This window comes from Ursus arctos, unplaced genomic scaffold (assembly GCF_023065955.2).
Source record: "Ursus arctos isolate Adak ecotype North America unplaced genomic scaffold, UrsArc2.0 scaffold_36, whole genome shotgun sequence".
Classification (NCBI taxonomy): domain Eukaryota; kingdom Metazoa; phylum Chordata; class Mammalia; order Carnivora; family Ursidae; genus Ursus; species Ursus arctos.
In genome coordinates, this window is record NW_026623050.1 from 7,402,207 (window position 1) to 7,423,725 (window position 21,519).

The window sequence follows — 21,519 nt, forward strand, 5'->3', positions numbered from 1 at the left end:
GAGGTGATGACCTGAGCCAAAGGCAGACACTTAACTGAGCCACCCAGGCACCCCAAATGTTTAGTTTCTGATAAGGGAACAGTGAGCTAAGTACAATAGTGTTTATAGCAGGGAATCCTTCCTATATGAAATATATAAAGCATTTTAAATGCTTTTACATTGAATATTTATTAGCTTAACTAAAGAGGCTTAACACTAGAAGAGAGGGACACCTGGGTGGCTCAGTCGGTTAAGTCTTCCTCTGCCTGCTGCTCCCCTTGCTTGTGCTCGCTCGCTCTCCGATAAATAAAATCAAAAGAAAAAAAAAAAGGAAGAGATCTTTCTTGGGGAGCCTGGGTGGCTCAGTGAGTTAACTGACACTTGATTTCAGCTCAGGTCTTGATCCCAGGGTCCTGAGTTGAAGCTTCACGCTGGGCATGGAGCCTATCTTTAAAAAAAAAAAAAAAAAAAAAAAAGATCCTTCTTGATTCAGGGGAAAGTTTTTTTAAGTTTAAAGTAAGAAAGTAGATGTTACAAACTTCCTTAGGATTGGCTATTGTCAAGTGGAGAGGAACAAAAGCTACGTGGTTTTTGTGGTATGATTCCTAATGTAATATTTCCTTCCTGTGATTTATGCTTAATCATTTAGCACACACTGATACACTCCACTCCCAGGTACTGTGCTAGATAGTAGGGTTACAAAAACGGAGATAGTTTCTGCTGTTAACTTAGGAGCTTAAAAGTTTACGACTCAGGAGGAACTTCAGTATGCAGTTTTATCGTTCTTATGATTATGGAATTTTGAAAATACTCGTATTCAACATATATAGAGTGCTAAATGATGTCAAACTGTAGCAAAGTAGACTTAATATCTGTTAATATCAGTCGATCATTGATGTTTGTTAGACTTTCGTAGGAACTCCTAACCACCTAAAGGTATCCTTTAAAAGGGTTGTTTAAAAAGTCAACCATCTGTGAGACTATCAGTGTAACATTTATGGAAGGCATAATATCAAAATTGTAAATGGACATGCCCTTTGACTTTCCCACTTTAAGAATCACTCCTACAGAAATACCAGTACAGATCTGCAAAGATAGGCGCAAGGATCCAATATAAGAATGGTTAGATTCTGATATATTCACATCACTGAATCATGTAGGTGTTAAAATAAATGAGGTAGTTTGCATATGGGCTGGTATGGAAAGTTGTGGCATTTATTGTGTGAAAAGCAGGTTGCAGAATGTGGAAGATAAAACTGCCTTTGTTTTGTCTGTACGTGTACATCCACATGCGTAAAGGTTATTATATTTATTGAGCACCTAGTATGTGCTAAGCACTGCTGTAATTACATTAGATGTATTCATTAATTCCTTTAATCTTCACTATAGCCCTGGATTGTTTGGTTTTTTTTTTTTTTACTATTTATTTATTTCTCTCTACACCCAATGTGGGGCTCGAACTCACAACCCTAAAATCAAGAGTCGCATGTTCTTTTTTTTTTTTTTTTTTTTTTTAAAGATTTTATTTATTTGACAGAGAGAGAGACAGCCAGTGAGAGAGGGAACACAAGCAGGGGGAGTGGGAGAGGAAGAAGCAGGCTCATAGCGGAGGAGCCTGATGTGGGGCTCGATCCCGGAACGCCGGGATCACGCCCTGAGCCGAAGGCAGACGCTTAACCGCTGTGCCACCCAGGCGCCCCAAGAGTCGCATGTTCTGACTGAGCCAGCCAGGCACCCCTAGCTTTTTTTTTTTTTTTTTTTTTAAACAGAACAAGCCTTTGAATTTTTTTTACTCCAAAAAGCTTCATGTTTTAATTTAGCTTTCTGACCCTGTTCTTGTGCCTTCAACACTTTCACAATGATTTTCTGCTCCTCAATAAGGAAAGCATGCTTGATCCTGTCAAGAACACACGTAGCACACATGGAACCACCCTAGGCCCTGCTGACGCACTCTCTCGTTTTAGACCACCTCAGTAAGAACTGCAGGTCTCAGCATGGACTCCCTGAAGTCAGCCTGGGCACATGCCACATGTGGATGTTGGGGCGTTCCCCATCTGCTTGGTATCAAGGTAAATGATTCTATTACCAGGGATTTGGGACAGCCTGGTTTTGTTAAGAGGCCGTATTGTAGGACAGCCTTCAATGGTATGTCAAACGCTGGATCGTTCTGAATGCCTATGGATGCTGTCCCCAGAAAAGGAAAACGCCAACCCTAGTTGTTAATCCCTATTTTACAAGAAGAGTTGAAATAAATTCTTCATGTTCGTGGCTCGTAACTGTCCAAACCACAATGTGAATCCAGACAGTTTGGCTGCAGGGCCTGCTCGCTTCCCAGCATGCTATCCTAGGCCTCTCGAAGATGGAAAGGGAAAGCGTACTTTGCAGCCTCCATTTTGTCTTACATCTATGCATGAATTGTTTTTCTAGAGTAAGCATGTAATTTGTATTTGGGGGGAAAAACTACTTAAAACCAGCCAGCTTAATTTGATGTTAAGTACAAGTTAAACTTTCCATTTAACTTTCTTCCAAATCAGCAGTTCCAGAGGTTAAGGAAATTAGCTACATAAGAACATACCCACAGATAATAAAAACCCCAGGATGATTCAATATAGTATTAAATTTATTAGGTCCATTCTTTAGGAGTAGAAAGTAAGAGCTTTTCTGGTACTGTTTGTTGACAGAGGCTCCACCCTTATTTATGGAATCAAATTTTGCAACTCAAAAGTATAAAGCAAATCAGAATTTTCTTGTTTCACATATTTCTTAAGGGAAATGGCCTTTACTCAGTATAAAGTGCAAAGGATGGAAAGAGTAAGAAAATGGCTGCTAGCGACATCTGAACCAGGTCCACTTTTCTACGCATCACCACTTGGCTACATCATATTTGGCTTGTGCTCTTGCCAGCCCCTCAGCTGTCTGCCCGCTGCCCCTGTAAACCCATTCTCCACAAGGCGACCATAACGAAGTTCTACAAAAGTGAAACCAATCCTGCCATACGCTGCCTCCTCTAAAATTCTTCAAGGGCTTCCATTGTTCTTGGGATAAAAACAAACATGCTTCAGGAGGCCAGTAAGTCCTTGCACCCTCTGGCTTCTGGCCACTGGTGCACCTCCTGCACGTCTTCTTTTAAGGGCCTCTACACAGGTATCCCCCTCCGTTCCCTAATTAACTCCTCTTTCAGACCAAGGCTGAAATGTCACTTCCTCAGAGCGGCCTTCCCTGACCCCCAGACCAGGTCTGTTACCTGCTGTATGTGCTGGTAGCTCTCTGTCTCTGTTCTTCAAGACGGAGTAGTAATTCACATGTATTCATGTGGTTATTTGAATGTCCACCTCTAATGAGATTATAAACTCTGTGCAGGTAGCGAGTACCAGTATACTTTTATTAAATGAATATGATAAGGTACTGAGCCTACGTGGTACATAAAGCAAAACATGAAAAAACACCATTTTGGTGAATGCTTGATATTTATCATTCCTCTCATTATTACCCAGTTTAGAAATGAAAAGATAAATTGTATATTATCCAGTTAAGTTACTGAATATTACCTACAGAATACATATGTACCTATACTTTACATAAGAAAAAAATGGTTTCTCAATCTTTACCATAACAACTGCTCCATGTAGAAATAACAGTAGTCAACATTAAATACAATTTTATTTTCATAACAACCATGCATCTTTATATCAGACCATTCACAGGACATTGCTTCCTAATCAACCTCAATTTGCAGGAAAATATGTTTTTAGAAGTAAGTATTTATGAAACTGATAAGCTAAAATAAGTTCTTAAGGCAAATAGCTAAAAAACCGGACAGAAGCTTCCTTAGTTTCTCATCTTAGCTTCACAAATCACTTGGAAAATCAGCCTACAGCTAAGCATAATAAACCACTGTTCCCTTCTTGAAGCTGATCGTTCTGGAGAATTGATCAAATAGCACCTGTTGATAGAAGACATCAGTAAGGGCTGAACCTGATACTTCAGCTTTAATTCTGGATCAGTTTTCTGGCTTGGGCTGGTCGGGAGTTACTTCCTTCAGAATCTTCATCAGTGAATGTAAGTGAGTATGTGTTAACATTATCTTCTCTTTCAGCTGGGAAGAAAAATGAATAGGTATCGGCATCTATTTTTTTTTTTAAGATTTTATTTATTCATTTAACGGAGAAAAAGAGAGCAATCACAAGTAGGCAGAGCCGCAGGCAGAGGGAGAGGGAGAAGCAGGCTCCCCGCTGAGCAGGGAGCCGATGTGGGACTTGATCCCAGTCCTGGGGTCATGACCTGAGCCGAAGGCAGAGGCTTTAACTGACTGAGCCACCCAGGTGCCCTGGTATCAGAGCATCTTAACACTCAATTTGATGATTCTAGAAGCCACTTCAAATTTAAACTAGTGACTGAGAACTGGCAATGTCTCAACACATTACATAAATATGCCTGTTCTATTTCTGAAAGAACTTTATGCAATAAACCCAGAGCACAGTAAGATCCTCAGATACAAAGTTTCATATGAAAAAAGACAGCCTCACTGCTGCTCTGTCTCCCTCCTTCCTACCCCTTTTCACCAGGTTTAAACGCCAAGTATTGGGAAGGAAGACAAGAATAAGGCGGGGTAAGAAAGTCTGTGGAGAGCAGCATCCATTTAGTCTTCCCCTCCTTTTCTAGTGGCAAGAATCTAACTTTTTCCCCCTCTTTGTTCACAGTAACAGATGCCTTTCTTCAATATTCTGCTAATGGCCTTCAAAAGTAGCCCTGGTTGTTGGGTTAAGAACCCGTGTTTGTGGTAATTAGGTAATTTTCAATAGTTCTTTTACCTAAGAATAGCTAAAGCAAGAACCAAACTTAATGGCATTATTTAGCATACAACATGTGCTTAGTAGCTAAAGTTACCATTGAATACAGAATTATGGATGACAATCTTCTGTTGAAATCAGGTTAGTAACAACAACAACAAAATCTTATTTCTGATAATTTGTACCATACACTAAATCTTTTTATTATCGTCCAAAATACAAGAATAATCAAAATTCCTCAGGAAATCCTGCTTAAATTAAATAGGTAACTCTAGAGCCTCTTAGTCTTATTGGAGGACCCCTGGATGTGGTGAATCATTTCTCTGTTGCCTTCAAGATTTTGTTTCCTCCTCACTTTTACTATGATGTGCTGGGGTATGGATCTCTTCTGTGTTTATCCTACGTGGGCTTGTTGAGGTTTTGGGTGTGTAAATTAATGTTTTTCATCAAATTTGGGAATTTTTCTACTATTTTTTCTTTGAATATGTTTTCTACTTCACTCTACTCCTTTGGTATGTATTCCTTTTACCAAAGAATATTCGGGTATGCTTGATGGTGCCTAAGAGATGTCTTAGCTCAGTTCACCTTCCTTCATTCTTTTTTCTTCGGATTCCATAATCTCATCCGTCTATCTCCAATTTGCTGACTCTTTCTTTGGGCAGCTCACATCTGCTGCTGAGCCCCTCTAGTGAATTTGTCGTTTTAGTTATTGTACTTTTCAACTCCAGGATTTCCAGCTGGTTCTTTTTTGTAATTTTTAACTCTTTAAGGATAGCCTCTATTTGATGAGATATTGACATCATACCTTCCTTGACTTAAGCAGTCTCCTTTAGTTTTTTGGACCTTATTTATAACAGCTGCTTTGAAGACTTTCTCTGAGAAGTCCAACATCTGGGCCCTTTCATAGGCAGTTTTACATGCCTGCTTTTTATCCCATGTATGGGTCATACTTTCCTCTTTGAGTGTTTTCTAATTTTTGAGTGTTTTCTAATTTTTAAGTGTTTTCTAATTTTTGATGCAAACCGGACATTTGCAAAAAAAAAAAAAAAATTTTTTTTTAAACTATTTTGAGTAACCAACATGGGGCTCGAGCCCACAAGCCCAAAATCAAGAGTCACACATCCACCCACTGAGCCAGACAGGCACCCTGCAAACGACATGTTAAATAATATATTATAGCAACTCTGGATACTAAACACCCATTCCTCAGCTTATTGTTGTCTACTTATCGGCTTCAGTGAGCTGACTAGACTATTTCACTGATACCTCTTTTCCCCACCCGTATGAGACTCTGCTGTCAGTCCTCAGAGAACACAGGCGTGAGCATGTGCAGTCAGTCACCTGGAAGGACAGCGGTTCAGTGTTTCCTTGATTTTCGTGTCAAGCAGCTCGCCTTCACTATTGGGCTGACTGCTCTACGGTTTCTGACAATGCCCTGGGACGTAAATTGCTCAAGAGTCTAATCCAATTAAATTCAGGACCCCTCCCCCCATTGGTAGGGGTAGTCTTTGAAAGACTGGTAGCCAGTCTTTTTGTTGTTGTTCTGACCACAGGAGGGGCTCTTCTTAGCTATCTATTCACCGGTTCTGTCTGATAACCTTCTAAACTAATCTATGGCTTAGCTTGTTGCTCTCATGGAACTACCAGCTTCCTCTTAATTGCTTACTCAAAATCTCCACTGTTTTGGGCAGCAGTTCCCTTGTGTGGCAGGGGGAGGGGGGCAGTTTTTACAATCTGCCTCTTACCCTGGCTCCTCCTAACCTGGGGGCCAGCGTCTCCTGGAATGACACCCTCGCTTCATAAGCACAGTGCTGGGTATAGGCGCCCACTTCTCTTCCTGGCTTACCTCTGCCGTTGACACCTCTGCCCCACCTGCAAGCTGGGGGAAGGGTGAATGGGCTCCTGGTACTTAGTCTGCTGTGCCGGTGGTAGAACTTGCATGACAAGGGGCCCTTTGTGAATGGAATGGAGCTTCTGATGAGAATTACTGATAGCCCGCCCCTCCTGGGAAGATACCACAGCCCTCCACTGGGAGCTAGGGCAAAAACGATCCCGGGGCTCTTGGCTACAGCTGCCCACCCAGATAGAGCCTCCCTTCTCCGAGGTACAGGCATGAGAGGGAGGGAACCGGCTCAAATGCCACAGGCTTTCACTGTTCTCGGAGGTTTTGTAGGTTTTCTTAAATAAATGTCTCTTCATTTGCCTTATGCCTTGAGGAAAATTTCTTACAGACTTAAAATGTTTGTTTCCTCTGCAATTTTATTCAGTTATGGCAGTTTTGCTGTGGAATTCCTCAGGCTGCCATTCCAGAAGTTATCTCACATGCCAATGAAAATAGTTACTGAGCCCTCTCATCAACTTGGTTGCTTAGAGCGAAGGTTGACTGTGACTGCTGGATACCCTGCTGCCCATTTATGCAACACACCTCATGCATCTGTTTATATATTGTCTATGGCTGCCTTTGTGCTACAATGGCAGAGTTGAGTACTTGAGGATGAATGGTCACAAAGCTTAAAATATTTGTCATCTGGTCCTTTATAGAAGAAGTTCGCAACACCTGGCTTAGAACATGGTTTCATGAGTTAGCTCATGAATGGTTCATTAGTTAGCTATGCAAAACAACACCCCCAAAAATCATTCTTCCCCTGTCCTAAAAGATACTTAAACTTTGGAAAATAAATGCCATTGGTTACAAAATGTATAATGTGCAAGGAATAAACTATTAACAATACGAAAAACAAAATGAACAATGAATTCTAAGGTTGTTCTGAGACTAGTAAAGTTACAGCCAAATTTCCACTCAGAGAGTAAGTTACCAAAACAAAGTTGCTTTCTTCAACTTCAAAACTATCGACCACTAGGAAAATCCATTTAAATAAGAATTCTTAAAGATTGTTTCACCACTCTTTCCTGAGACATCTAAACATGAAGTGCTTAACGGAAAGGACAGATCTGGAGCACCTGGCTGGCTCATTCAGAGAAGCCTATGACTCTTGATTCGGGATTGTAGGTTCAAGCCCCACGTTGGGTGTAGAGATTAAAAATAAAATCTTTTAAAAAGAGAGTAAAAGAAAGAAAGAAAGGACAGATCTAAGACAGATGATGGTGTCCATTCCCAGCACAGAGGGGAGAGTATAGGACTTGCAGGAGCTAAGCAGCTTTCTTCCTTCTCTTGAACTGGATGTTACAATATTCAGCTTTGTGTCCCAAGTTCAATAAGGAATGCCAAACCAGGTATAAAGGATTACTGGATTATTACACCATTTCATCACCACCAAATTCATTGGAATAAAGTGCCAGGAATTGTCTATACAGGCATACTTCATTTTATTGTGCTTTGCTTCATTGTACTTCAAAGATACCGTGTTTTCTACAAACTGAAGGTTTGTGGCAACCCTGTGTAGCAAAGTCTATTGGCATCACTTTTCCAACAGCATTTGCTCACTTCATGGCTCTGTCACGTTTTGGTAACTCTCAGAATATTTCAAACTTTTCATTATTATTATATTCATTAGGGTGATCTGTAACAACAATTACAACTCCCTGAAAGCTCAAATGATGGTTAGCATTTTTAGCAATAAAGTATTTTTTTTTTAAATGCAGCTGTTTTTTTTTTTTTTTAAAGATTTTATTTATTTATTTGACAGAGATAGAGACAGCCAGCGAGAGAGGGAACACAAGCAGGGGGAGCGGGAGAGGAAGAAGCAGGCTCACAGCGGAAGAGCCTGATGTGGGGCTCGATCCCACAATGCTGGGATCACGCCCTGAGCCGAAGGGAGGCGCTTAACCGCTGTGCCACCCAGGCGCCCCAGCAATAAAGTATTTTTTAATTAAGTTATGTACATTGTTTTTTTAGACATAATGCTCTTGCACACTTAGTAGCCTACATATAGCGTAAACATAACTTTTATGTGCACTGGGAAACCAAAATAATAATCTGACTTGCTTTGTATTATGATATTTGTTTTACTGTGGTGGTCTGGAACTGAATCCACAATATCTCTGAGGTATGCCTGTATTATAGGAAACATACAACCATCATGAAATTTTACCTCTGCAACTTTTTCTGGTAGAGACAAGTTGTGAATATCCATCTCAGATGCACTTACTATGGCTTTTGTTTTTAACAGATAGCTGGATAGAAAATGTAGAGAGAAAATATTAGTATCATACTACAGATAAGATTATCAATGAACCAAACTTGTCCTCTAAAGCAATGTCAGGCAAAGACAGCCTCCTTACAGATTTTCATTTCAACATTCATATTGTATTTTGTAAGAAAAACAAATTCTCAATTAAGAAATCATCAGAGACTCTGTGTCTCAGCTCACCCCTTGCCAGCCAGGAATACGTAAGACAAAATTATCCCATGACAAACTAAACACACAAACCAGGTCGTACGAATAACTAAATAGTATAGCAGTTAGAAGAAAAGTAATCATATGGTGACAAACGCTGTTGGTTGCCTACCCAGTAGCCATTCCTAACTTCTTTCTTGTTAACAGAACCCAGACTTTGTTTTGTTTTAGAAGATTTTATTTATTTTTTCATGAGAGACAGAGAAAGAGAGGCAGAGGCAGAGGGAGAAGCAGGCTCCCCAAAGAGCAAGGAGCCCGATGTGGGACTTGATCCCAGCATCCTGGGTCATGACCTAAGCTGAAGGCATATGCTTAACCAACTGAGCCACCCAGGCACCAAGAACCCAGATTCTGTTTAGGACAAGAGTATGCTCAATCCTAGGAGATGAATCAGAAGTGTTCTAAGCCAAGTGTGGCAATCTTATTCCCTTCTCTCACGTATTTGCTTTCCCACCTTAAGGCAATCACGTAACATAGTTCTGGTCAATAATAAGGACATTTTGCGGGCGCCTGGGTGGCACAGCAGTTAAGCGTCTGCCTTCGGCTCAGGGCGTGATCCTGGCGTTATGGGATTGAGCCCCACATCAGGCTCTTCCGCTATGAGCCTGCTTCTTCCTCTCCCACTCCCCCTGCTTGTGTTCCCTCTCTCGCTGGCTGTCTCTATCTCTGTCGAATAAATAAATAAAATCTTAAAAAAATAATAATAATAATAAGGACATTTTTGATGATAAAATGAGACCATTCCCTGTGTTCCCACTTCCCATATCTTTTTCCTTCTGGTTGGGGATGCCACTGTCTATGGATGTAATGCTTATAATTGCAGTAGCATCTAAGAGGAAAAGGCCAAGAGAACCAGAGATGTTGATCCAGAGCCCTGTTGTGGCTAAGCCACTGGAGGACTCCTGGAGTGGCCAATCACTCCACTTCTTACTTGTTAAAGCCACTGTCAGTCTGGTTTTCTTTCACACACAACCAAATTCATTCTGACAGAGATAGATTTATTATCTTCCCAGACTCATGCTACCTATACATGCCTGATTTCTACTTAATCAAAAAGAATACTCTGACCTTTCCCAACTCCTTATTTTAAAGATTAAAAATTACTTAAAATCTACTATACTTTAAAATTTTATATTAAAAAATTTTTGTTACAAAAAGCTTAACCTCCCTAAGCAATATTCAATTACAGCTCAGCTGGAACAACTACTTATAACTGTTTTTAAAGAAAATTTGGGTTACTAATAGCACACATTTATAAACACTTTTTGCCCCTCTTTAAACTTAATTCTAGATAGAAATTATTTGAGACGAGGGGCACCTGGGTGGCTCAGTCAGTTAAGTGTCTGCCTTTGGCTCAGGTCATGATCCCAGGGCCCTGGGATCAAGCCCCGCATCGGGCTCTCTGCTCAGCTGAGACTCTGCTTCTCCCTCTCCCTCTGCTGCTGCCCTGCCTACTTGTACTCTCTCTCTAACAAATAATTAAATAAAATCTTTTTAAAAATTATTTAAGAATTAGAAATTGAAAGTAAATTATCAATCCATCTCAAGTATTTATTTCCTGTTGAAAATCTGCAGTGAAGGAAAAAAAATTTGCGGTGAAGAACAAATAGTATACCTAATACATTTTGAACAACCTCATGCATGAAGGATGAGCTTTACTTATGAGTTTTATTATTTAGTCATACACAGCTCAGCTAGAAACACCGATCTAAGCACATTAAATGAGAGAAAGGAAACTTTACGTCTAATGACACAAAAATGAGTTTTGGAGTTAAGACACAGATTAAAATCTCAGCTCCTCCACCTCTGAGTTCCAGTTGTCTTCTTTTAAGAACTCAGTGAGGTAAGGATAATGTCTGGCACAAACTAGCTCATCAATGGCTGTTTTTGTTTTTTTGTTTTTAATGGTCAACAAAAGACTCTGATAGATGTTTCAGTTTGCTATAATAAACAAAAAAGCTTAACAGTAGTATTAGGAAGATAAATATTCAAAGTACTACATAAGAAGGAACAAGAAGTATGGTACTTTATCTGATTCTATGAGGCCACATCATTATTTTTTTAACTTTTCTTCGGGTATCTATCTGCTTCATTCTTTTTTGCAGACAAGATTTTGCTGCATCTACATGCAAACATGTAGAAAATAGCTACCTTAAACCTAGAGTTTTCATTTCCCAAGCTCTGCACCCGTACCATCTACAATGACCAGTGTCTCTGGGTCTCAAGGTCCTTATTTCAAATTCCTAGAGTAGAAAGCCTGATTGGCTTAGCTTAGGTCAGGTATTCATTCTTTTTTTTTTTTTTTTTTAAGATTTTATTTATTTATTTAACACAGATAGAGACAGCCAGCGAGAGAGGGAACACAAGCAGGGGGAGTGGGAGAGGAAGAAGCAGGCTCATAGCGGAGGAGCCTAATGTGGGGCTCGATCCCATAATGCCAGGATCACGCCCTGAGCCGAAGGCAGACGCTCAACCGCTGTGCCACCCAGGCGCCCCCAGGTATTCATTCTTGATCCTATCACCTGGGAGTGGTATCACACATGATAAAAACATGGCCACAGGGGCGCCTGGGTGGCACAGCGGTTAAGCGTCTGCCTTCGGCTCAGGGCGTGATCCCAGCGTTCTGGGATCGAGCCCCACATCAGGCTCCTCCGCTATGAGCCTGCTTCTTCCTCTCCCACTCCCCCTGCTTGTGTTCCCTCTCTCGCTGGCTCTCTCTATCTCTGTTAAATAAATAAATAAATAAATCTTTAAAAAAAAAAAAAAAAAAAAAAAACATGGCCACAAGGTCCCACTCTATAGGGAAGGAAAACAGGGACGGGTACAAACCCAGTAAATGTCTATTACACATTATTTTGCAATAAGCTTACCTTCCAGAAGTTTCTATAACAAAAGAATATCCTCTCATTTATTCCATCATAAGCTTATTAAGACATGGTATGATTATAAGACATCTAAAATAAGCATAGTGTTATGAAAGTATATTTTGATCCCACTGCCCATCTTTTTGTGTAAGAGACAGTGCCTGGCTTTAGCATTTTCTTTGGTACAAACGTTCTGCCTTTTCTGGAAGGTCTTTTAAAATGTATTTGATAAAAGGGGCGCCTGGGTGGCACAGCGGTTAAGCGTCTGCCTTCGGCTCAGGGCGTGATCCCGGCGTTATGGGATCGAGCCCCACATCAGGCTCCTCCGCTATGAGCCTGCTTCTTCCTCTCCTACTCCCCCTGCTTGTGTTCCCTCTCTCGCTGGCTGTCTCTATCTCTGTCGAATAAATAAATAAAATCTTTAAAAAATGTATTTGATAAAGAATATCTAAGTCTACTCACCATACCATCTTGTCACTGGAAAGGCAAAAGTGACCTCTCAAGGCAGCCAGAGCAGCATGGGTAGAATACAAATGGAAACCAATGGAAATCCCACAGGAAGTACAGAATAAAAGGTTGTAAGTGCTAGAGTGAAAAACAGGATATAGGTAAGGAAATCAGAGAAGAAATATAAAATAACCAGTCTCAGGAACCAGTGCTCCTAAAAACTGTGCTGTAATAGGACTGAGACTGAAGAAATGTCATATTCGAGAAAGGTTGACTCAGCTTTTCATATAATTACATCCTAGATTATTATGGATGTACAACTGTCATTATAGAATAATTTACATTTGAAAAGCAGAAAAAGAGCTAACTAATCAGATTAACACTTAAACATATAAAACTACACATGACTATATAAATTAGCTACCATTAAACCAATCTCTAGCTTAAGAAAAATAATCAAGTTGAATGGGGTTTACTAAACAATTTATTAATAGAACTCAAATCAGGATTTTTCTTTTGCAGATGTAACAAAAAAGTAACTTAAGAAAATACCCAGACAAAATGCCAAAAGAGAAAAAAGAAAAGAAATCTTATTACCCTAGCAAGCCATCTATTTTCTTTTCTTTTATCCTCTGAAAGATTACTGGATGAGGAAACAGGTAATGATTCTAGTTAAACCACTTGGGTAAGTCACTCACCATATCTGCTGGTACATAAGACATACCCAAATACTACAAAGAAATGTTTTTGTTTTAAGATTTTATTTATTTATTTGTGAGAGAGCACAAACAGGGGGAGCAGTAGGCTCCCCACTGAGCAGGAAGCCTGGCACGGAATTCAATCCCAGGATTCTAAGATCATGACCTGAGCCAAAGGCAGCCACTTAACCGACTGAGCCACCCAGGCATCCCAAATACTACAGAGAAATGTTTTAAGAAAACATCGGGCATGTACTGAAAACTATTTATTTATTTATTTAAGAACTCTCTACACTCAACATGGGGCTCAAACTCACAACCCTGAGATCAAGAGTTGTATGAGCCAGGCACCCCCTGAAAACAATTTTAAAGTGGTTGGGTAAGGAAAAAAAGTATTTGTATAAACATAATATACTATGCAGTAAAACTGCATCAATAGAGTATAAAAATCATATGACGACCAAGAAGAGGATTCATGTCAATGGATACTAAAAAAGACCAAGCAACACAGTATCCCAATTCATTGGTAAATTAAGTACCACAGCACACATGTACTGTATTTTTGTGAATACAGTAACCAAAAAGCAAGCCATGAAATAAAGTTGCATTAATTTGATTTAATTCCTATGTAGGAATTAATGGTATCAGAGAAAGCACAGTATGTACAGAAAAATGTCTGGGGGATACTGATTTATGGCACAGGGCAAAAATGTGAAAAAAATCCCCAAATTATGCTTATGCGTGCAATATAAAATATTTCATTGACTATTAGTCTGCTAATGGGTCAAGTCCTTCAAAAATGAAGGTTTGCATTACCACACTGGTAAAGAACTATGACCAGCTGAGTACTTGCTAAAGGCAAAAGGGGATACAGATGGGTAGTGGAAGAAGGTGGTTACAAAATACAGCTATGAGTGACCAGTTACAGAAATGAGGACTGTAATTATCCTAAGTATTTCCTCCTTACCTTGTTATGAGTAGGTTTTTGTGTCTGAGTGTTTATCTCTGTTCTTCTCTTATTCCCTTATTATATAACATAAAATCATATTTTGTATCATACTATTATGTCAAACTATATCATTCTATTTATGTATTATTAATTTTATATCACAGTATTTAAGTTAATGAGAGATCAAAGAGAAATGTAAATGTTATTTAAGGACTTGACTTCCTTTTTCAGAGAAGGGGTTAATGTATTTTCAGTTGTATGCAGGACAGTTGTAACATGTTAGAATTATGACCTTGTTATTGTCTTTCTTTGGAGGTTAAGTATGGTTTTAGGAGATGCATGTGGGTGCCAAGTTAACAAGTAATGGTTAAATTTTATGTTCCACTTGACTAGGCCACATGGTACCCAATTATTAGGTCAAACATTATTCTGAATGTGTTTTTAAGTGTTTTTGAATGAGATTAACATTTGAATCAGTAGACTAAGTAAAGCAGATTGTCCTCCCCATTTGGGTGACCCTCATCTAACAAGATGAAGGTCTGAATAGAACAGAAAGGCTGACCCTGTCAGGAGTAAAGGGAAACTCCTCTTGCCTGACTGCCTTAAGATGAGACATTGTATTTTACCCTCTGCCTTTAAACTTGAACTGAAATGTAGGCTCTTCTTCGGTCTAAAGCCTTCTGGCTTTTGGACTGGCACTTACACCTTTGGCTCTCCTGGTTCTCAGGCTTGGGGACTTAGACTAAATCTAATCCACTGGCTCTGCTGTGTCTCCAGCTTGCCAACTACAGCTCTTGGGACTTCTCACCCTCTGTAATCACACGAACCATTTCCTGATAATAAATCTCTTCCTGCCCATGCCTCTCCTAATTCTAAAAGTACACAAATACTTGGGAATTTCCCTCCAGTGTTTTACAAACCATCTAGATCAGTACTGTCCAGTAGAGACATAATGTGAGCCATATAAGTAATTTAAAGTTTTCTATTAGTCTTGTTAAAAACAAATTCAATTAGTTTTAATACATTTTATACTACCCAATATATCAAAAAATATCATTGCAACATATAATCAATATTTTTAAACTATTAATTTTTTTGAATCAAGTCTTCAAAATCCAGGGCACCTAGGTGGCTCAGTCAGTTAAGTGTCTGCCTTCAGCTCAGGTCATGATCCCGGGGTCCTGGGATGGAGCCCCACATCCGGCTCCCTGCTCAGCGGAGAGCCTGCTTCTCTGTCTGCCTGCCACTCCCCCTGCTTGTACTAAATATCAAATAAATAAAATCTTTTTAAAAATGTCTTCAAACTCCAGTGTGTATTGTGCACTCACAGTATTTCTCAATTCAGGATGGCCACATTTTAAGTGCTCAACAGCTACACGCGGCTAATAGTTACAGTGTTGGACAGCATGTGTCTAGACGCATTATCCTAATCTAAGAAAGATATTTGGAGAGCTTCTGCTTCCGGTCGCAAATAACCCAATTCCAAGCAAGCCAGCACTCCTTTTCTCCCTGTTCCCTTTGGGTGGAAAGAGGACACTCTGGTAAGGAGCGCTAGTGTATTTCAGTTGGGAAAGAGGAACTGCAAGACTCTGGTTACTGAGTAAAGCAACTCAGAATTCCTATACCTTATACCTTATACCCTAAAACTGTGGTCGGAATGAATTGTTTTGCTATAAAAGCCAATGCTCAAAATTACGGAGCCTTGTAATACTAAATTCACTGAGCACTTCATTGTCACTTGTAGATCACCGCACAGACTGGATGCAAAGTTTACTGGCAATATTCAAGTACTTAACATTCAACTTGTGTTCTTCCCCAGATTCCCTGGATTACAGAAGAAATAGTCCTACCATGGCTTATTACAAACACCAAGTAAAATGGAAATTTTAAAGTCCTCGTTATCTCAAAGGACTGTAGTTCATAGATTCTCACTATACACCAAAAGGAACTTTTCTCCCTTTTCCCATACCAGACATAACTTTCTTAGCCTAAGTTCCCTTGCACAAGCCACTAGAGAGAGATGGCCCTCAGAAAGATCTTAAAACCTATACACAAATACAACCTTTCCATTTCATTAACACATCAAGTTCCCACAAGTCTCAAACAGGTAAAAGAAACATCCTTCAAATACACTGTAAGGACTGAATAAACTTTTCTTCTAGCGCAAAAAAGAACAAATAATTTTCCCCTTGTGCATGTCGGTTCTACACTCGTCTTACTAAGTGAGGGACTAGAAACCAATAGAGAACTCCCAGTACATACCTGCCTTTGAGCGAACCTTCAATGCCAACTAGGAAGGGAGCTTCCAAAACCACGTTATTTGTGACTCCTAAGAAGACAAACACGGGTCAGAAGGAGTACCTGTGAAGCCCTGAAAAGGAAAACCTACCCCTTACAGATAAACTCATTATTGCCACGAAAAGTTGCCCCCACCCCTGGCAAAGGCGTTAATTTCCTTCCAAATCTTCACCCATCTTTTTCTCCACCCGCTCTGGACCATCCCGTGAGAAAGCGGAACCCACTCTCTGGCCCTCCTCCGCCTTCCTCAGACTCCGCCCCCACTCACTGGAGAAGACGACGGCTCCGAGGGACCGCGCCAGGTCCCAGGCGAGGTGCACGGAGTCAGCGAGCACGGCGTAGCACTGTGCGCAGTGGAACACGGCGCACCTCTCGGGCTGTAGCCACGAAGGCAGCCGCGGGCCGGAGAGCAGCTCCTCCGTCCCCGAGCCTGCGGGGCCAAGTGGCGAGGACCCGTTCACTACCTGCGTGTCCCACTCCATAGAAGTCGTACAAGAGTGTTTGTCTGTTTTCTTCTTTGCGCCATCACAAAAGTCACCCGGCGGAAGCTTTGCATACCGCGAACGATGCCGCCGGGGCCGAGCCGCCATCTTCCTGCAGCCCGCGCCTCCGTCGAACAAGCACCTGGCCCCGCCCAAGCACGGTTCCTTAATCCTCATTGGACTTCGTGAGCCGGGGGCTCCGCCCCACACACGCTGCCTGGACACGCCCTTCGGCGCCAAAGTGTTGTTGAGGGTTGGGGCGGAAAACATGCGTCTGATGGGTGGAGAATCATCGTTTCTATTGGTCAATGCCAGGAAACCCCGCCTTCAGGGCATTTTTAACCAATAGAAGTGCAGCATTTTCAATTTAAACTCTCTATAAAATTCGGTTTAGCCAACGCTTACAGTGGCGCCAGAGTTTTGAACTGCGCTGCCGAGGGTGGAGTACGCGTCCTCTGCGTGGTCGCCTGGATGCAGCTCGCCATGGCCGTACCCTCCCTTGAGGAGCTGGACTCCCTCAAATACAGCGACCTGCAGAGCTTGGCAAAGAATCTGGGCCTCCGGGCTAACCTGAGGGTACGGAGCTGGTAGCGGGCGGGGCAGGGTGAGCGGCCTCCGGTAGACGTGGTGGGAAGGACCGAACGTGTACCCCGGGGACTGAGCCAGCTCTCCTTCCAACTACGCAAAACGGAAAGGGGGCCATAGTATTCACCTTATTTTGAAAAATCACCTGATTTTTCTGGAGGCTCTCATAGGCCTTGACTTCAAAAGGGTTTGTTTGGTTTGGTGTTCTTGGAAGTACTCTGGAATTAATTTAGGAAATGCAGGCCCAGAAAGCTCAGGGATGCTGTGTCTAATTCAGGTTGTTAGGCAGTAGCGGAAATAATTGCCTTGGCTTCTGGAAAATTCGAAACAGTAACAATTTGGTGAATTGTAAATGAGGCCCAAATCTCTTGATACTTTATTGGAGGACCTGGAAGAAAGGATGACTTTTAGAGGATCATCCCGTGGGTAAATTTTTATAACTCAGCCCTGACCTAGCATGATCGTTCGTTTATGATTACTATTGTGGTAGTGTTCTGTTTCAAAACCGGTAAGGTCTTTGACTCCGATGCTGCAAAACGTTGAGGGGAAAATGTGGAGATTCAGTTTGGGATTGGGGGTTATATATTCTTCAGTGGAGTTTTCCCGCAAAATACTTACGGGCACTCTGTAGGTGTGTTCTGCAGGGCGTGGTATTTACACAGTGAATGCCTAAATCAGGCATTACAAATGTTTTGAAGTGAGTTAAAATTATCAGTGCCCAGGTACCTGTTAGGGCTTAATAGTAAAGGAGTGTCTTTGGAGATACTTCTGAGCTGTAGTTTTGAAGGGCATCCCCAATACTACTTCATAAACAAAGCCTTAATTCCTTATCTTAAATTCCTTAAGCTTTTTGCAGTCTGGCTGGACTCTTCTCCAGGACAGTATAGCATCCAGCCTGTGCTGGTCCCTGGACACCTGGCACGTTAGTCCATCTCTCTGCCTTTGCTAATTTTGACCCTTTGGCCTCAGATTCCCTCTCTCTCCCTCTTCTTTATTTGCATTAATAATTTCCAACTGCTCTTCAGTGTCCAACAGAAGTATCACTTCATCTCCTTCTCTTCGGTCTCTTGGCCACAGTTCCACCACCCCAGTAATCCCAGGAACCCTATGTGCTTTTAAAAGCAGTTTAATTTCAGGTTCTCTCTTTGAGCGCTTACAGGCTTTCACCTTGCACTCCGGTTTTTTTTGTGTATTACGTTATCCTCTCCACTAAAAGTAAACTTCCTTGAACAAGAACCTCATCCATGCTCCTTGGAAGGTCTTCACAACACTAAGTGCAGTACATTTTATGTGGGAGATGCTGAATCATTATTTTCAATCACTTGTTGGCAGTGCTAGAATAATGCTCCAGTCGGTGGCAGGAGAGTTGCAGGGAGGCCTCCTGAGTTCAGAGCTCTGGATAACGTTAAGGCCCTACAACCATTTGGGCCTCTGAAGAGCTATTGCAAGTGAGATCTTTTTCTAAAAGCCCCACCTGTAGTTCTCTTGAGGCACCTGATCTGGGTTAGCCGATTTATTCCGTTTTCGTTGAGTGGAATAGTAAAGTATTTCTGGTCGATACTGACCCCATTACCTCTCTAGCACCCAGTATCTGGCACACAGTAGGTGTCAATAAATACTTATTGAGAGGTACTATTTTCCAGACAAAGTTGACCATATAAGGCTTTATTAGAAGCAACTACAGAAAGACACTTTTGAGACAATTGAAGAAAATTAAACTTGGACTAGTTATTAAATTAAGGTATTGTTACTTTTGTCGGGTATAATACTGGTGTTGTGATTATGCACCCCGTCCCCTTTCTCTGTACCTAACCAGCTGACCCTTGCCTGGAGAAAATCACCTAACCTTGTTGACTGAACTTATATTTATGACCATAAATTGTAAAATGAGCGTTTGATTCTCAAATGCTTCCTTGGTAGTCGTTAACTTTCCCATTTTTGAGGACAATTATTTCCTATCTTCTCACCTCAAATAGGCTCCCTTCCCTCACTTGATGACTTTTCCTCACAGGTCATGGAAAAATTGATTCAGTCGGCTGAACATTACCTCCTCTTTCCACCATCAAACCCTCGGGCCATCCCACCTCTGTCCCGTGGTACTCTGCCTTTGCCTAAGGGCAGCCTTGCCGTTTGTGCTGGGGATCCTTGTGCCCCCCTCCAGGGCTACACACCTGCAATGAGCTCCTCCTACATCAGTTTCTCCCACTCAGCTGGCTTATTTCCATAGTGGATGCAGTCAAGTCTTAACATCCTCCATCTTAAAAAAACAAAACAAACAAAAAACACCTCTCCTGACCACTTGTCCTTCATTCTGCTCAATTTCTCTGTTCTTTTCCACTGAAATTGCTCTTACCAAGGCCACTAGGCTCTGCATCTTCCAGAGCTTGTAGTACATCTGTGTCCAGCCCTGCTGTTCAGCAGGATCGAATACTCCTTTTTGCTCGAACCACTTGCACCACTTTTCACTCCTGAAATCTGACCTCTCTTTACCATCGCCAGCACTGCGGACCTGGCCACAGCCTGTCTGCTGGTCTCCCGCCTCTACTCTTGCCTCACGGTAGTGATTCTCTTGTAATCAAGGCAATATTTGAAACTTTTTCTGCTCAGTGCCCTCCATTGACTTGCCTCACACCTAAAATAATATCCAGACTCTTGCAAATGTAAAGTGAGAAACTTGGTTTGGTCCTGATTTGGAGGGAAATGTGTTTAAAAAGAGAACAGCTGAAAATCGAGGCAATTGAGGAAATTTGATTGTGGGCTACATATCAGAGGATATTAGGAAATTAGTATTTTTCCTAGGTATGATAATGCATTAGAGGTTATGTAGGAGAATAGCCCCTTATTTTTAGGAGATGGGGCTGATGTATTTAGTGGGAAAGTATCGTGTTGGCTAGAACTTATTTTTAAGTAGCGTGGCAAGAAACATATTACTATAGAGCAAATATGAGACTGTATTAATGATTGCTGAATCTAGGTGGGGAAGATAAGAGTGTTTATTATATTTCAACTTTTCTATGGACTCGACTTTTGTTTTTTAAGATTTTTTTTTTTTTTTTTTAATTTGGGGCACCTGCGTGGCTCAGTCAGGTAAGCATCTGCCTTCTCCTAGAGTCCTGGGATCAAGCCCTGAGTTGGGCTCCCTGCTCAGTGGGGAGTCTGCTTCTCCCTCTCCCTCTGCTGCTGCTCGTGTGCGCTCTCTCTCTCAAATAAAATCTTTAAAAAAAATTTTTTTTTAATTATTAATTTGAGAGAGCGACAGAGCATGAATAGGGGAGAGGGGCAGAGGAGGAGGGAGAAGCAGGCTCCCCGCTGAGCAGGGAGCCCGATGCAGGTCTCAATCCCAGGACCTTGGGATCAGGACCTGAGCCACCTAGGCACCCCTGGACTTGACATATTTTTAATAAAAAGTTATAAGCAGGGGCGCCAGGGTGGCTCAGTCAGTTAAGCATGTGACTCTCGGTTTTGGCACAGGTCATGGTCTCAGGGTCATGAGCTCGAGCCCCATGTCAAGCTCCAAGCTCAGCAGAGAGTCTGCTTAAGTTTTTCCCTCCCTCTCCCTCTTGCCACCACCGCCCCGGTCCCACCCCCACCCCAGGCTCTGTTCCTCTTTCTCTAAGATAAATAAATAAATCTTTAAAAAATCAAAAGTTATGAGGAAGAAATCCACACCTTGCTGTGGCCTATACCCTTCTACTTGACCCAGCCTCTGGCTCCCTCTCTGACCTCCCGGCCCCCGTTCACCCCGTGTTCACCATGCTCCACGACACTGGTTCCGTTCTGTCCTTCCCATTCACTAACCCACCTGAGGGCTTGGTGTACCCTCTGCTTGGAATGCTCTCCCCCACATTTTCACCTGCTACCTCTTCTCACATCTCCACTTCAACGTCCCCACACTGAGAGGCCTTTCCTGACCCTCCTAACTCAGGTAGCACCCTACCCTGGTCCCCAGTTTAATTTTCTGGTAGCCCCTGATGTCGTATCATTTATTTTGAGCTTCATTAATAGACCATTGCCGTAGAGGAACCCCTGGAGGTTCCTACAGACTGGAGACCTTGTTTCTTTGGTTCAT

The 21,519-nt window shown here is 41.7% G+C and overlaps 2 protein-coding genes across 4 annotated transcripts in view; one reads left to right on the forward strand and one right to left on the reverse strand.

Moving 5' to 3' along the window:
- Positions 1 to 2,584: 2,584 nt before the first annotated feature.
- Positions 2,585 to 17,025, reverse strand: OIP5 (Opa interacting protein 5). 3 transcript variants are annotated; one of them, XM_026479978.4, is made up of 5 exons: positions 16,652 to 17,023; positions 16,348 to 16,414; positions 12,454 to 12,576; positions 8,822 to 8,903; positions 2,585 to 4,075 (listed from the first exon to the last, which is right to left on the reverse strand). In XM_026479978.4, the coding sequence occupies exons 1-5, from the start codon at positions 16,971 to 16,973 to the stop codon at positions 3,980 to 3,982; spliced, it is 690 nt and encodes a 229-aa protein (XP_026335763.1). In that variant the 5' UTR covers positions 16,974 to 17,023; the 3' UTR covers positions 2,585 to 3,979. The 3 variants fall into 3 exon arrangements, with proteins under 3 accessions (XP_026335763.1, XP_057162309.1, XP_057162310.1); XM_057306326.1 differs by lacking the exon at positions 12,454 to 12,576 and having other exon boundaries at positions 16,652 to 17,024; XM_057306327.1 differs by lacking the exon at positions 8,822 to 8,903 and having other exon boundaries at positions 3,987 to 4,075; positions 16,652 to 17,025.
- Positions 15,910 to 21,519, forward strand: part of NUSAP1 (nucleolar and spindle associated protein 1) — a 34,620-nt gene continuing 29,010 nt past the window's right edge. The window contains exon 1 of the mRNA XM_026479975.4: positions 15,910 to 17,441. Within this exon, the coding sequence (XP_026335760.2) occupies positions 17,337 to 17,441 (105 nt within the window). The 5' untranslated portion in view covers positions 15,910 to 17,336. The remainder of the gene's footprint in view (positions 17,442 to 21,519) is intronic.

What these genes read in the sequence shown, in the direction of transcription:
- OIP5 (XM_026479978.4), bottom strand. Translation starts at nt 16,973, where the DNA reads ATGGCGGCTCGGCCCCGGCGGCATCGTTCGCGGTATGCAAAGCTTCCG. An exon ending in TCCAGTGACAAGATGGTATG is followed by an intron (nt 8,904 to 12,453) that starts GTGAGTAGACTT and finishes TTTTCTATCCAG; the next exon opens with CTATCTGTTAAAAACAAAAG. An exon ending in TACCAGAAAAAGTTGCAGAG is followed by an intron (nt 4,076 to 8,821) that starts GTAAAATTTCAT and finishes TTTTCTTCCCAG; the next exon opens with CTGAAAGAGAAGATAATGTT.